Here is a 14,635-nt window from a genome sequence, read left to right as displayed (position 1 = left end):
GCAGCACCCATTGGCACACATCGCCGTGCACACAGCCATGCGTTGCATGCAGCCGTGCACCAGCAGCACGCGCGTGCACGCACCCCTCGCACCAAACCCCGCAGCGATGCGCGCGCCGCCCACGTGACCCCTCCTCCCGCGCTGCGACGAGCGGGAGGGAAAGCGGAGGTTGGGGTTGAAAGCGGGGGGGAGGGAAAGGATGCAGCGCGCATGCGCGCCGCGCCCCCACCACGGTGGCACGGCCGTCGTCGTCACGGCGCAGCACCCGCCCCTTAGCGATGGCGCGCTCAGCCAATGGCGTGGCGGCGCGGCGATGAGTGACAGCCGAGGGGGTGGGGCGGGGCGCGCGAAGCCACGCCCCCCTCCCCCCCCCCTCGGCGCGCTCTCCTCACGGCGGCGGCTCCATTTTCTCCGCTCCCGCGGCCCCTCAACGTCCGGTTCGCCTCAACCTTCGGCCGGCGGAGAGACCCCGTGAGAAACCTTTCCCTTTTTCCTTTCCTCCTCCTCCGCCGTCGCCATGAATGAGGAGTACGACGTGATCGTGCTGGGCACCGGCTTGACGGTGAGGAGGAACCGCCCCGCTCGGGCCTGGGCCCTGAGCCGCCGCCCTGCCGGCCCCGCTCCCTCATAGCCCCCTCCCTCACACAGCCGCGCTCATTCCTCCCTTGTCCCCCCGTTATCGCCTTGGCTGCTTCACCATTCCTTTCCTCAGGCTCCTGTTGTCCACCTTCCCCCCCCCCCCTCCACACACACCCATTTCACCTCATTCTCTCCCCCATCCCCACTGCATATTGTGTTCTTCATCCTCATTCTGTGAGAATTCCTTATCCCTCCTCCCTCTAAATTGGGTCTGCCCACCCTGTCCCTATAGCACTGCTGTGTCCCCCCATAGACCCCTATAATCCCAACCCCTTCCCCATAGCATTGCTGTGTACCCCTGTAACCCTTCCCCATAACACTGTTCTGTATGCCCATAGCCCCCCCCATAATCCCAACTCCTTCCCTCATAGCCCCCCATAATCCCAACCCTTTCCCCATAGCACTGCTGTGTACACTCTTAGGTCCCCTGCTATAATCTCAACCCCTTCCCTATAACACTGCTCTGTATTCCTTAATCCCACCTCTTTCCCCATAGTATTGCTGCTTTCTCCCTATAGCCCCCTTAATCCCACTCCCTTCCCCATAGCACTGCTGTCTTCCCCATAGCCCCCCCATAATACCATCCCCTTCCCCATAGCACTGCTGCATTTCTTCATAGCCCCCTTCCATAATCCCAGCCCCTTCCCCATTGTACGACTGCCTTCCCCCATAGCCCCCCTATAATCCCACCCCCCTTCCCCACAGCACTGCTCTGTACCCCCATAGCCCTTCATACCCTTTTTGGTAGGGGGGGGTCGTTCCCTATTCTCTGCCCCCCAGAAAATGCGGTTACTTAAGGAGAGGTGGGGACAACAAAGCGCTAAGGGGATGAATTGCATTCTTGTATTATTATTATTATTATTATTGTGAACCATCCAGAGCTCTGAGCCCATCTTAGGGTGGAGGCAGCCCCGCGCGCTGCTCCGCCTTTGCAGCCTTCAGCTCTCCATCCTGACTGCAGCAGGAGGGGGAGGGGGGGGGGATGGGGATGCGGGTGAGCCCTGCACGCCTGTCAAATCCCTCTGCTTTCGTTATTTCTTTAATTTTTTCCCCCTGCTCCGAATCTGTCCCACCTTTTGCTGCTGTTCACCCTTCCTGACAGCACTCGGGGTGAGGTGGGGGGAAGGGGAGGGGGTGGGGGGGGGGGAGGGTGGAGAGCAGCGCTGTGGCTTTGTCCTATTGTGGAGGATGCGGCCCCACACTGCTGCAGGCGGCTGAGAAGGAGAGAAAAGAACAGGGGAAGAAAAAAAAAATGGCAGCGCTGCTGCTGGTGGGGTTTGCTTCAGTTTTCTGCCTGCCTTCGAAGCAGGGAGATGTGCTGAGCTGCTGCTTGGTTTATCTGCTGTGCTTTTATTCAGGGCTTGGTGCTGGATTGCAGGTTGCAAATCAGAGGCATTGTCTGAAGAAGGGGGGGGGGGGGGGGGGGAGGAGGAGGAGAAAATCCAATATGGTGGAGAGGTTTTCCTCTCGTTCAAGCTTTTCCTGCTTTTGTTTCTTCCTGTTCATTGGTGGATGGGCAGAGAAAGGTCTTTGGGGCTGGCTGTGATATTTCCCCCACCCCGTTTCCCCTTTTGGTGGTCCCTGTAAATACAAATATGTGCGCTGTGATTGAGGGGAGGCAGGGTGTCTGCTGACACGCGGCTGAGGACAAAGCTGCTTTCCTATCTGGTTTCTCTGGGAAGGATTGTCACAAAACCACGATGTGGCACAAAGGAAATGTGCAGAGTGTGGGAGAGTTGTGGGGTGAAGCCAACTGTGGTGGTTGCTCTCGTTCCTCTCTCTGCAGGCTCTTCCTTTGAGCTGTCAGGAATGACCTACAAGGCAACAAAAAAACCCAAAACCAAACCCTTCTTCCCTCTGATAGGGAAAGCTGTCCCCAAACGCTGCATCTGCCTTCACCAAAGCGGGACTTTTGGGGGAGATGAAATCTAATGAGCTTCTTTGGGCCTCCAATAGATGCGAGCGCCATTAAAATGTTAATTTATGCTTTAGAGGGAAGCTTGGTATCGAGTTGGTGAGCGCCGTGCTTAACTTCAAACTGACAAATGCCAGCGTAGATTTGACAAAAGGCCTCTTGTGGAATCACTCGTGAGACGAGCTTGTGCTAATGATCAGCGATTGGGTTAGAAGGAATAAATGACATCTGGGTTCTGAGGTGAGCTGAGAGATTGCAGGACAGCAGCGTGTGGCCTTTACCTCTGAAATGCCAGTTAGAGCACGGTGGGCTTCACCTGGACATGGTGCAGCTGGTGAGTTGGGATGTGCCTCGTCCTATCTAACGGTCTGTGGTGTCAGGGCAGAGCCTGGTGCAGGCAGAGCGCTGCCTAAAGAGGGTGAGATGAATTGGAGATCCTGTTTGCTCACTGCTGCCTGCTGCGCTGCGCCCATCTTTTGTGCTGGGTCTTCACACCTACAATTCCTAGGGACTGATGTGGGGACAAAACCCGTAGAACAGCCAACCCAGCCCACGTGGGAGATGCAGTGAACGTCTGATCTCTCCTGGAGGGATTTTCTTTCTCCTTCCAAGGTGAAAATCGGCTGCTGGTTGTAAAGAAAAGCCATTTATAAAAAAAAAAAAAAAAAGGTGCAGATAAGTTTGTTGCAGTGGTCAGTTCTGACCGCATCCACAGGGCTGTGTGAGTACACCAGGGCACGTGTGTGAATGCCATTTCTGATTGACCTGAGAGCATTCCGGGAATGGCTTCTCTCAATATCAATCTCTTCACCCAGTAACGAAGGCAGGGTGCAGGCTGGGACTCCTGGCTCTCAATGCATCCCATCTCTCCTCTGATGCATTCTAATGGCAGTGCCAAGCTGTGTCTTGGGAGCACGGAGGGGGAAAAAATAATCACAGCCCATCTTTAATCCTGAATGACTGCTGGTACTCCAGGCTTGCACATCAGGTACAATTAACCTCACGGTGCTCAGATCAGGGCGCCGTGCTCCTGCCGAGCTCCCTGCACGTGGTGCAGTGCTGGCTGTGGGCAGATGTTTGTGTCTGGCTGCCCAGCATGGAGCTCCTCTTTCTCCCACACTGCAGATGCTGCTGGGAATGGCTTCTCAAACGTAATCCTAACAGCTCTGAGGTGGTTATCTGTGCTCAGATGCTGGATGTGAACGCTGAGCATAAAAGCAAAGCGCCCTGTTCAGCCCCAACAGATGAACCCTGCGTTCCTGTGGGGTTTTCACTCGTTGCAGGCACTGCTGTGCTGAGCTAAGCTTCTTACCTGCCAACTGCCTCACCATGTGAAAGCAATGTAAATCCATCACAGAGGTACAGATTCACTTTCTGTAGGAGCAGAGAGGCCTGGCTCTTTGTTTTCACTCGTACAGGCACAGACCTTGCTGCGTAAGGACCTAGAAAGAGCATCAGAGTGGCAGTGAGGACTGAGCAGAGCATCCCTGTCCCTTGCATCATCCCCCAGTCGCTGAGGGCATTGCTTAAATGCTCGCTGCTTTTGCAGCTTGTAGGGCCAAGCAGATCTTCCCCTCGGAGCTGTTGGATGAAACAGCGCTGGCTCAGGTTTCCATCGGTCTGTCTGAGCCTTTCTGAACTGCTGCCCTACTTGGAGAAAGTCCATAGAAACACTTTCTTCCCACACTTTTTGGAGGTGTCTGCGTGCAGAAAGTTGTCTTGTGACCAGTTTGTGGCAGTGAGGGGAGCCACTGCTGAGTTTCCCCTCACTCCTGTGGTGTTTTTTTTTGCCATGGGTTTGTATTCTGGGTGCAGTGTCTCTACATTTTCACCCCCTGTTACGCCACAGAGCAGTGCTGCACATGAGATCGATTGCTGCAACGTTAAGCCATTGCTGGGAGCTGAGTGTCATAACCTGCACTGCCTGGAGCCGTGGAGTGTAGCAGCACAGCGTGACCAGCACTTGCACAGAGACTTTGTTCCAGCTGGACACCTGGACCACCCTCTGCTGTCTCTTGCTGCCATTTTGCTGCCAGCAGCTGCTCAGTTTTACCAATCTGAGCAGGGTTGATGTCTAGAATACAATCAGAAAGCCACAGATTTGAACTCAGAAGCTTCCCCTTTTTTCTTTTTTTCCTTTTTTTCCCCCCCAGTCTAAACACTCTCCAGCCCTTCCCTGATTGACGCAGCCTATTTGTTTTCCTCCTTCCCCAACCCAAATGACACATCTGATGTTTCTGAGTGTGAGAACAGCTACAGCTGAACGCTCAGCCAGCAGAGCTGCCCAAAGGAATTGCTGAGCTGGGAGGATAAAGCCATTGTGCATCCTGTGTGTTTGATGAACGGGCCGTCGGCTCAGCGCCTGCGATGGGAAACGGCTGCAAAGGCCTGGGTGGGATTCCAGCACTGAGGACTGTGGTGATAGGGTGAACCTGATAAGCTGGCCTTAATCCCCGTATCGGCGTTTAATGGGGATGAAATAAGGTTGGAAAGGTAATCAAGATCTCTTACTGGTACCCAGATTTGCTGAGTGATGCTGGCAGCATGGCTTGCTGAAGGGATGCTCTCATAGGAAGCAGTGGGCGTGTTGTTCTGGGGTGACAGGGCAACAACAAACGCTTTGAAGTTTCCTTAAATGGAGGAGGAAGGAAATCAGCTGACATCTGGGCAGAAGAAAAGTAGCTGCTGCTGCCTTTACTGTATCTTCATCCTTCCAATGGATACTTTGAAATCTCGGGCTGGGCCTGGAGGCTGGCAGCGCTTTGGAAGACGTTCCAGGGAATCAAATCATTTCAGCAAATGGCACCAGTGATGCCAGCACTCTTGATTTCTGGTTTCACAGAGGAGATCACAGTGGCTAACGGTGATGCAACAGCCCTGCATTGCTTTGGTAGATCATTAACACTTTGACAACCATAAAAGCCAACTGTACTTTCGCTTGTGTAGTGCTTCCTCGCTGTGAGGTTTGTGGCTCTCTCTGCTGGCGTTGTGAGACTGGATGTGTCTGTTGGGAGGGTCTCTGCTTGCTGCAAAGCAGGGGGGCCTTGCAGGATGGGATCTGGAGCCCACAGAGAGTCTTGTGGTGGCTGAAGGAGCAGTGGATCGTGGAGAGGTTCTGCAGGAAGAAGTGTCCCATTCTGAGAGCAAACTGTTGGAAGTTACCTGGATTAAATGTGAAACTTGCTCTGCTCTTTGGGGCCTGAATTACTGTGGCATCCCATTGGTGATGAACTGGCAGGGCCTCGTTCCACCAGAACGAGCCCATAATTGGGTTTGAAAGAAATCTCCTACACTCTGCAGCAGGAAGAAGTGATGGAGGAGGAGAGGTTTCTGTGCTCTGCAAATGCGTGTGGGGCGCTGAGGAAGAGCCAAAATGTGGATCTGTGCTGCAGGAGCCAGCTGCTGGTGCTGGATGCGTGACTTCCAGCCCAACCTTCCTGCAGTGGAATGGCCTGGGGGGGTCGTTGAGATGTGGTTCATATCTACGAATTAGAATGACAGAATATCCCAGTGGGAAACCTCCAGGGATCATTGAGTCTGACTCCTGCCCTCCTCTCCATCTCCTCTTGGGGCTGGACAACCCAAATGATTGGCAGAGGTTGGTGGAGGATGAACTCATTTCTCCTTTTGCAGGGAGCTGAGGCAGAACAGGCAAGATCAGTAAGTCTGTGATGAGCCATTCCAGGCATGCAAGTAGGCAACTTCTTGGTGAGCTTTTTGGTTTGTGAAAGCCAGAGTTGGTGACCAGGTCAGTTGTGTTTTAATGGACATTCAACTTTGCTAGTACTGCAAGCTGTGTCCCTCCAAGATTACTCCCAGCTTTCTGGTGTTGTGTTGGGTGCAGCAGCTGATCAGCTGCTCAAAGTGATCTGGGTGCACACACAGCAAGGAGAGCAAAGTGTCACCAAGGTGGTAAGGCTCCCAAATGGCTTTATTTCTTCTTTGTGCTGCCTGTACCTTCTGAAAGTCACTGCTGACTGTCCTGTGTGACCCAACGTGGCAAATAATTAAGGACTGAGTTTATGAGGAAGCTACCTGGATTCCTTCAAGGCAAGGTTTCATATTCTTGCTGTCCCCTTGAGCTGGTGGTGCTGCCTGTCTGCAAGGATGAGCATCTTTTGCATCTTTGTTCCCTCTCTAGGAATGCATCCTCTCTGGGATCATGTCAGTGAACGGGAAGAAAGTCCTTCACATGGATCGGAACTCTTACTATGGAGGGGAAAGTGCATCCATTACACCTCTGGAGGATGTAAGTACAGAAGCTGACACCCAGCCCTTGTGTCCTCCCCGGGCATGTAAAGGGGCTTTATTTCTGGCTGTCCTAAGGGTGGATTTCAAATAATTACTCTTTAAGGGTTTCCTTTGACACAGACTGTTTTAAGGTACCTCCACACCAGCTCATGGTGGGGAGGAAAGCAGGGCTTGTGTTTCTGCTTTGTAGATAGCGCTTGTTTCCTGCAATTGTCAGCACGCCGTGTTTGAGTGATTGCTTGGCAGTGCAGCACCCAGCAGCTGGACATTAAAACCCCTCAGCTCAATCTTTTCTGCAGTGCTTGGTGGTGGATGTTGGTCTAAAAAATGCTGGGTGTTCTCTGTGCCCTGCTGTGGTGCAGGCTGAGCACATCTGGCCACGAGGGCACTTCCTCACTTGGTTGCAGGCTTCTGCTGTGACATCGTGTATCCCTAAAGAGAAAGCACTGCTCTCTTTGCTGCTTAAAGTTAGAGACTTCAATCTGTTCCCCAGTATCAACACCTGGAGGAATCTGTCCTCTTCTGAAGGATTTGGATCAAGTTACCTTTAGTAAAAAGGTACTTTGGTTCAGCAGGTTGTAAATTGCCAAGCTTTTTAAGCCTTGCAGGAAGAGAGGATGGGTGAGCAAACTAACGCTGCCTGATCCTTATTGTGAGAGTTCACTGGATGTGCTTTGTGTGCTGCATCAAAAGTCAGATTCAAAATGAAACCCTGGCCAAAAGCTTGCTGTGAAGAGCTTATGTTCTGCTGGGGAGATGTGAGGGTGGAAAGCGTGTGCCTGTGTGGGAGAAAGTATACACATAGATATTTCCTCTGCTACAATAAGTTTTATATTCTTTCCAAAGCTCTATAAAAGGTTTAATCTACCAGGAACTCCACCAGAATCTATGGGACGAGGAAGAGACTGGAACGTGGACCTAATTCCAAAATTCCTTATGGCTAATGGTAAGCAACGCTGAGCTTTCCAATCTCACCTCATAAGCTTAGCCTGGAACCTTCAGCTTGGAAAGAAATCAGCAGCCCTTCAGCTGTCTGTGATTCTGTGATCTCCTGGGGAACTTGCTGAAGCATTGCAGAGCTGCTGGAAGCTTGCTGCCCTTGATTTGCACACAGCCAGGTGTTCATGCAGCAGCTCCTGCTCTGTGATTGCTTTGCCTGTGCATTTCTCCAATTGAAAGATGTCTCTGGCTCAAAGTGGGTGCAGCAGAGGCACGTTTTAAAGGCTTGAATGGTTGTTTTCCAAAGTCCTCTCAGTGTTTGCATTTCAAGCCAGAGCAGACTTTGCTAATCTGAATGGTGAGGGTGAGAAACTGCTGCAGCCCAAAGATGTGACCTTGTTTGCCACGCTGAGTGCAGATAAACTACAGAGAGCAGAGCAGCAGCGGATGAACGTGCTGCAGGATGGCTTTTACTCAGAGGGCTGATGGAAGCTGGAGTAACGATGAGGAGGCTGTGAACTGCCTGTAAGAAAGCATTACAGCTGCCTAATAATAAACCTCTGCCACTCCCTGTCTGTTACCCAAAGGTGTAAGAGCTGTGTGGGTGCGATGTGGAGCTGAAAGCAAAGTGGTTGTGACTGCAGTGGATGAGCTGAAGGCTGATTCCGGTGACTTGTGCCAAACCTCTCTTACAGGTCAGCTGGTAAAGATGTTGCTCTACACAGAAGTCACTCGCTATTTAGACTTCAAGGTGATCGAGGGAAGCTTTGTCTACAAGGGAGGCAAGATCTACAAAGTTCCTTCCACTGAGGCAGAAGCCTTGGCATCCAGTGAGTAGCTGTGTTTTACTTTTTCCTCTACTGAGGCTGTCGTTGCTAAATAAAGGCAAGACAGGTCTGTGTAGAAGGATAAGTGATCTGTGCTGGTGTCAGAAAGACATTTTTGGCTCTTCATGTGGTGGTGTGTGCAACTCCATCACTGTCACAGGTTATGCTTAATACGTAGCCCTTCTGCATCCACTCTGACTTGCATTGTGGCTCTTGGGCTTTCCTGAGCCTCGAGTTACTGTTTTCTTGGAGCTTTCAGAGCAGGAGAATTTGGCAGTGTTTTAATTCATCCAAAGGTTACGTTTGAGGCTTGTGCTTCCTGTAAATATGTAATGTTGGTTCCTCAGTGGATGGGATGATGAGAAAAACGTCGCATTTGTCAGCAGGCAAACCAGCATGACCGAGTCCACGTGGCACCAAGCTCAGTCTTCACTGTTCTCAGCTGCTCACACTTCCCTCTTCACTGTAAAACTGCATAATAACTCGGTGGTGTGCATTAGGAGCTAGCAGAGGGCAGCCCGTTAGCTTCAGCTGCATGATGTATGTAGAACCATTGTGTGCTCCAGTGACTCCTGCAGATACAGCTCCCTCTATGCAGCTTGGTTGCACGTGGGAGCCTTCCTCGCACCAGGTTATTTCTGTGGCTGCTGTGAAGCAATCGGTTGTTCCTTCAGGTTGGCCCCACTACTGCCTTGTCAGTAGTTTCTGAAGAGACTCAAACTGACAGAGCACGGAGCTGCATCTGGTGCTGTGTTTCAGCAAGCCCTGTCTTGCTTCTCCAATTTGCAGAGGATTAAAACACATTAATGGTGCCTTGTGCAATCTTGCGTTGGGATTTTGATGCCAGCAGTGCTTGCTAGCTCCTTGAGTCTGTGAGAGAGCCTGGCACCATTTGCTTTGGTGGCAGATGCCAAACACAGGTCTCTTTTTGGAAGCCCATGTCAGGCGTTTCAGCAGGTCTGGTGGAAGCTGCTCTCCAAGCTTTCCTGCAGTTGGAAGGAGCTGCGTGGAGCTCTCCTGCTGGAACAGAGAGCCTTGCTTAGCAGCTGGGGCCGATCTCTGCCTCACTGAGCGACGGCTGAAGAACTCAGCAGTTCCAGAAACCATTTGTGTGAGTTCTGACAGAACGTCTGTGTCTGTAGGCTTAATGGGTTTGTTCGAGAAGCGCCGGTTCCGGAAGTTCTTAGTGTACGTGGCCAACTTCGATGAGAACGACCCCCGCACCTTCGAAGGCGTCGATCCCAAGAAGACCACCATGCGTGATGTGTATAAGAAATTTGACCTGGGGCAAGATGTCATAGACTTCACAGGCCATGCCCTCGCCTTGTACAGGACTGACGAGTAAGTGTGGCTTCAGTGAGCGCTCCGAGCTCAGAACAGAGCCTGTGGGTTGGGTGTCTCACACAGCACAGCGTGCGTGGGGTGGGTCCTCTGCTGATGTTTAAATCCTGTCCTATTCCCAAACTGATGCAGTATCACCTTCCTGAGCAACACTTGGTGATGCGGAGTGCTTTTCAGAAAGGGAAACGCTCCCCGGTCGGGTGGGCAAGGCAACGTGTTGGAAAGGAAAGTTTCCACTTTTCTGGGTGTATTTTTTGCCTCAAGTCTTGGTTTATGAAACGGTGCAAATCTTCTGACTTCCCTCTCCAGTTACCTCGATCAACCATGCCAAGAAACAATCAACAGGATTAAGCTCTACAGCGAGTCTCTGGCTCGGTACGGGAAAAGCCCATACCTTTACCCCCTCTATGGCCTCGGAGAGCTGCCACAGGGATTTGCAAGGTGAGAACCTGATTTTGGCTTCCAATGTTTTCTCAGCTCTCCTGTGGCACCTGCTGGGGGGATGAGATCCAGCACAGCCTGCGGCGTTCATGCTGCAGGACTCTGTTATGCCAAGTGGATTCCTTCTAGCTGAATGCAGTGGCACCTGTAATTCACTCCCAACACTGATGCATTGCAGGGAGAATTGTAGGATCATAGAACCATAGAATGGCTTGGGTTGCAAAGGACCACAATGATCATCCTGTTTCAACCCCCCTGCTGTGTGCAGGGTCGCCAACCACCACACCAGGCTGCCAGAGCCACATCCAGCCTGGCCTTGAATGCCTCCAGGAATCCAGGGGCATCCACAACCTCCTGTTCCAGTGCCTCACGACCCTCTGGGGGAAAAGCTTCCTGCTAACATCTAACCTAAACCTCTCCTGTCTCAGTTTAAAACCATTTCCCTTTGTCCTCTCACTATCCACCTTCATAAACAGCCATTCCCCCTCCTGTTTATGTGCTCCTTTCAAGTACTGGAAGGTCACAATGAGATCTCCCCACAGCCATCTCCACAGCTAAAGAAGCCCAGTTCCCTCAAGCTTTCTTCACAGTAGAAGTGCTCCAGCCCTCTGAACAGCTGCCTCTGAATGGCAGACAAATCTGCTGTGTGGATATTTAGGCAGCATAGTTTGAAGAGGTTTAAGCATAATGCATGGTTTGTCCAAGCAGAATGGAAGCAAGGGGCTGGAAGGGTTGTTGGAAAGAAAGAAAAACCTGTGGGATGTGCTGAAGTGGCTTTACTCTTGCAGGCTAAGTGCTATATATGGAGGCACCTACATGCTGAACAAGCCCATTGAAGAGATTGTGATAGAAAATGGCAAAGTTGTTGGTGTGAAGTCTGAAGGGGAGGTATGGTACCCTCTGGTTCTTCCCTTATTCCCATTATCGCTGTCTTGCCTTTAGGCTGAGGCTGTCAGTCATCGATCTGAACAAATGTAGCAGAAAACCCCTCAGTTGAAGCTAAATTGTTTGGCTGGTGCCAGTTTATTCACGTCGTGAGCTTAAGAAGTGCTGATAATCTTAATGTGAGGAGAACAATACAGTAATCCCACTCCAGGAGCCGGAATGATTCTCCAGGGAGCAGCAATGTTGTCTTCTAAATAAACCAGGCTGGTAAAACTGGAAAGAAGCTGCTCGCTGCTGTCTAACCTGGGTATGAAACCAGCTCTGCCCTTGACATTAAGGATTAGCTGCTCAGCCTGCTGGCACACGGCCTTTCCACAGCTTCTTAACTCAGCAATATAAAACTAGCAAGAGTGCTGCGAGTTGCTTGGAAGCTATAAATGTGTTTGCAAATGGAGTGGGAGCTTCACAGGACAGTTTAGCACTCCCTGGCAGGGTAACGTGTCCCTTCTGGGCACGGGTGATGTATCCCAGCTAGCAGCAGAGGTGATAATCTGTGCTGTAAGACTGATGTGCCCAAGTGCAGGCTGCTTGCAGGCTTCAAAATTGGTCAAAATGTGAAACTATTACCGTGGTAATGAGGTATAATGTGAAATAGTGAGTTCTTATCAGTTTGATTCAGCCTTGACCACAGCACGTTACGGTCCCAGACTGGAAGGACCGGGCTCTCTAATGGTAAGAGCTTAATTACGCGCTGAGTAACGAGGGGGAGATGTGATCGGTCACACAGCTCTGTGTAGTAGGGGCTGTGATTTGTGCTGAGCTGGAGCAGACAGCCAAATACAATCCTCGTGCAGCTGGGGGCAGGACAGCCACCTCAGATTACTGCCATTCCTCCCCCAAAGTCTGCACGCCGTCCAGCCGTGCGCCTCCACGCGTCGCTGCCCTTTCTCTGCAGGTTGCTCGCTGCAAACAGCTCATCTGCGACCCCAGCTACGTCTCGGACCGTGTCACAAAGGTTGGCCAAGTGATCCGGGTAATCTGCATCCTGAGCCACCCCATCAAGAACACCAACGATGCCAACTCGTGCCAGATCATCATTCCACAGAATCAGGTCAATCGGAAATCAGGTGTGTGTGGAGAGCAGCGGCGCTCAGGGTTTGTGCACATCCCCGGAAGGAAGAAGTACTTCGTGCAGATCTTGTGGCAGGTTTCGTGCTCTTTTTCTGGAGAGGTGCCTTCAGTGTGCATTCCCTCCAGGGGAAGCTTCCTGGCTTCCTTCTGGGCCGTGCAGTGCTCACGTGAAGCTTTTTAATCCCCACATGGCTCTGCTTTTCTGCTCCCTGGCTTTGTTCAGTGTCACTGCTTCTGGGCACCCCTCAGTTCCTTAACTCCTGGTGGCAGCTCTGTGCCACTCCAGGAAGCTGCTGCAGCCTTGCAGTGGCACCTTTGTATGCTGGAATATTAATTACACTTTTCCTGATGTGTTTAAGCACGCAAACCAATGTCTGGAAGTCCTTTGGGCTCCAGCAAGGCTGCACTTCAGCTGTGTGTGAGAGAGAGAGGTCTGTGTGCCTGTGGTCACAGTGCCACGTGGGAACCTCCAGGAGAAGTGGGTGGAAAGTGTGTGGGGGCTGAGGGCTGCGTGCAGGATGGGGGGAAATGCAGCATTAGGGGAACAGGAAGGAGTGTGGGTGAAGCAGAGGGGGTTTGGGATGGGGCAGGCCTGATCACCTGGCGTGTCCTGATCTGCTGCTGTGTGCTTCCTGCCCCAGATATCTACGTCTGCATGATCTCCTCTGCACACAACGTGGCAGCGCAGGGGAAGTACATCGCCATCGCCAGCACTACTGTGGAAACCGCGGACCCAGAGAAAGAGATCAAGCCGGCCTTGGACCTCCTGGAGCCCATTGAGCAGAAGTAAGCACACAGCTCACCCCTCCTCACCTCCCACACTGCAGCAAGTGCAGAGCTGAGGACAAAGGCAGAGAATCACAGAATGGATTGGGTTGGAAGGAACTTCAAGGATCACATGCAGGGCCAGCAACCTCTCCATTTAATACCAGACCAGGCTGCCCAGGGCCCCATCCAACCTGGCCTTGAACACCTCCAGGGATGGACGGGGCATCACAGCCTCTCTGGGCAGCTGTTCCAGCACCTCACCACTCCCATAGTAAAGAACCTCCCACCCCAACATCCAGCCTAAATTCTCCCTCCTTCAACTTCAAACCATTTCCCCTTGTCCTGTTGTTGTCTTGTAAAGAGTTGACTCCCCTCCTGTCTCCCTTCAGGTCCTGGAAGGCTGCAGTGAGGTCACCCCACAGCCTTCTTTTATCCAAGCTGAACAAGCCCAGCTCCCTCAACTTGACTTTGTAGTGGAGGTGCTGCAGCCCTCTGCTCATCTCTGTGGCTCCTCTGGCCGCTCTGCAACAGCTCCCTGTCTTTCTTGTGCTGGAGGCCCCACACTTGGACTCAGTGCTGCAGATGGGGCCTCACGAGGGCAGAGCAGAGAGGGACAATGCCCTCCTGTCCCTGCTGCCACCCTTTTTCTAAAGGAGCCCAGGACACCATTTGGGCTTTGGGACCTGAATGCCTTTCAGCCTCACAGAGATGCTGAAATCCTGAATTCCCTCTAAGCGACCTCTAATTCAGCTCTTCTTACTTGAAACCCACGCTGAAGCAGCTTTCTTTTCCTCCTTCCAGGTTTGTCAGCATCAGCGACCTGTTTGCACCGACCGACCTGGGAACTGAGAGCCAGGTTTGTAAGGGCTGTGCCCAGGGGTGGCTTCTGAAGGAGGAGAGCTTTGGTGCTGTAACTGCTGCCTCTTTTCCTTCTCCTTCCAGATCTTCATTTCTCGCACCTATGACGCCACCACTCACTTCGAGACAACGTGCGACGACATCAAAGATATTTATAAGAGGATGATGGGATCAGAGTTTGACTTTGAAGAGATGAAACGCAAGAAGAACGATATCTACGGGGAGGAGGAGCAGCAGTAATGAGAGTCTCTAATTAGAGAAATTAAATCGGCTAATATGAATATATAAGGAACTTAATGAACACTGTATGAAATTCAATATTGTAAGGCCTGCTTTTGTAATCCCATCTCTGAGAGATTGAAGAGTACTGCACTGGTAATGTTCCCCTTTTGGATATCATGTGTTAATTATTTCATTCTAGTAGGGCTGCTGTCCAGAATCTGGCAAATTACTGATTTAATGACTAACCTTGAAGTGAAAGGCAGACTGAACTATATATATTTTTTTTGCAGACGTAGATGTTGGTGCGGATTGAAATAACTCATTGACAGCTGTGTCTTACCTTGTATTTTTAATCATTTGTAAACATCCTTCACAATTATGTGCTTCTGGTGAGCTAGTAGACGTGACGGTTGTCACT

General features: G+C 51.6%; 1 protein-coding gene across 1 annotated transcript; it reads left to right on the top strand.

Moving 5' to 3' along the window:
* Positions 1-517: 517 nt before the first annotated feature.
* Positions 518-14,235, top strand: GDI2 (GDP dissociation inhibitor 2; the record flags this gene model as incomplete). Its single annotated transcript, XM_079548954.1, has 11 exons — positions 518-562; positions 6,696-6,803; positions 7,652-7,751; positions 8,440-8,574; positions 9,714-9,912; positions 10,222-10,353; positions 11,142-11,241; positions 12,194-12,365; positions 13,011-13,155; positions 13,939-13,993; positions 14,080-14,235. 11 exons carry the CDS (start codon positions 518-520, stop codon positions 14,233-14,235), a joined length of 1,347 nt encoding a protein of 448 aa, XP_079405080.1.
* Between the last annotated feature and the right edge of the window lie 400 nt (positions 14,236-14,635).

Source organism: Tetrao urogallus (genome assembly GCF_951394365.1).
Source record: "Tetrao urogallus genome assembly, chromosome: 1".
Taxonomy (NCBI): domain Eukaryota; kingdom Metazoa; phylum Chordata; class Aves; order Galliformes; family Phasianidae; genus Tetrao; species Tetrao urogallus.
This window is presented reverse-complemented; position numbering and strand designations above follow the sequence as displayed.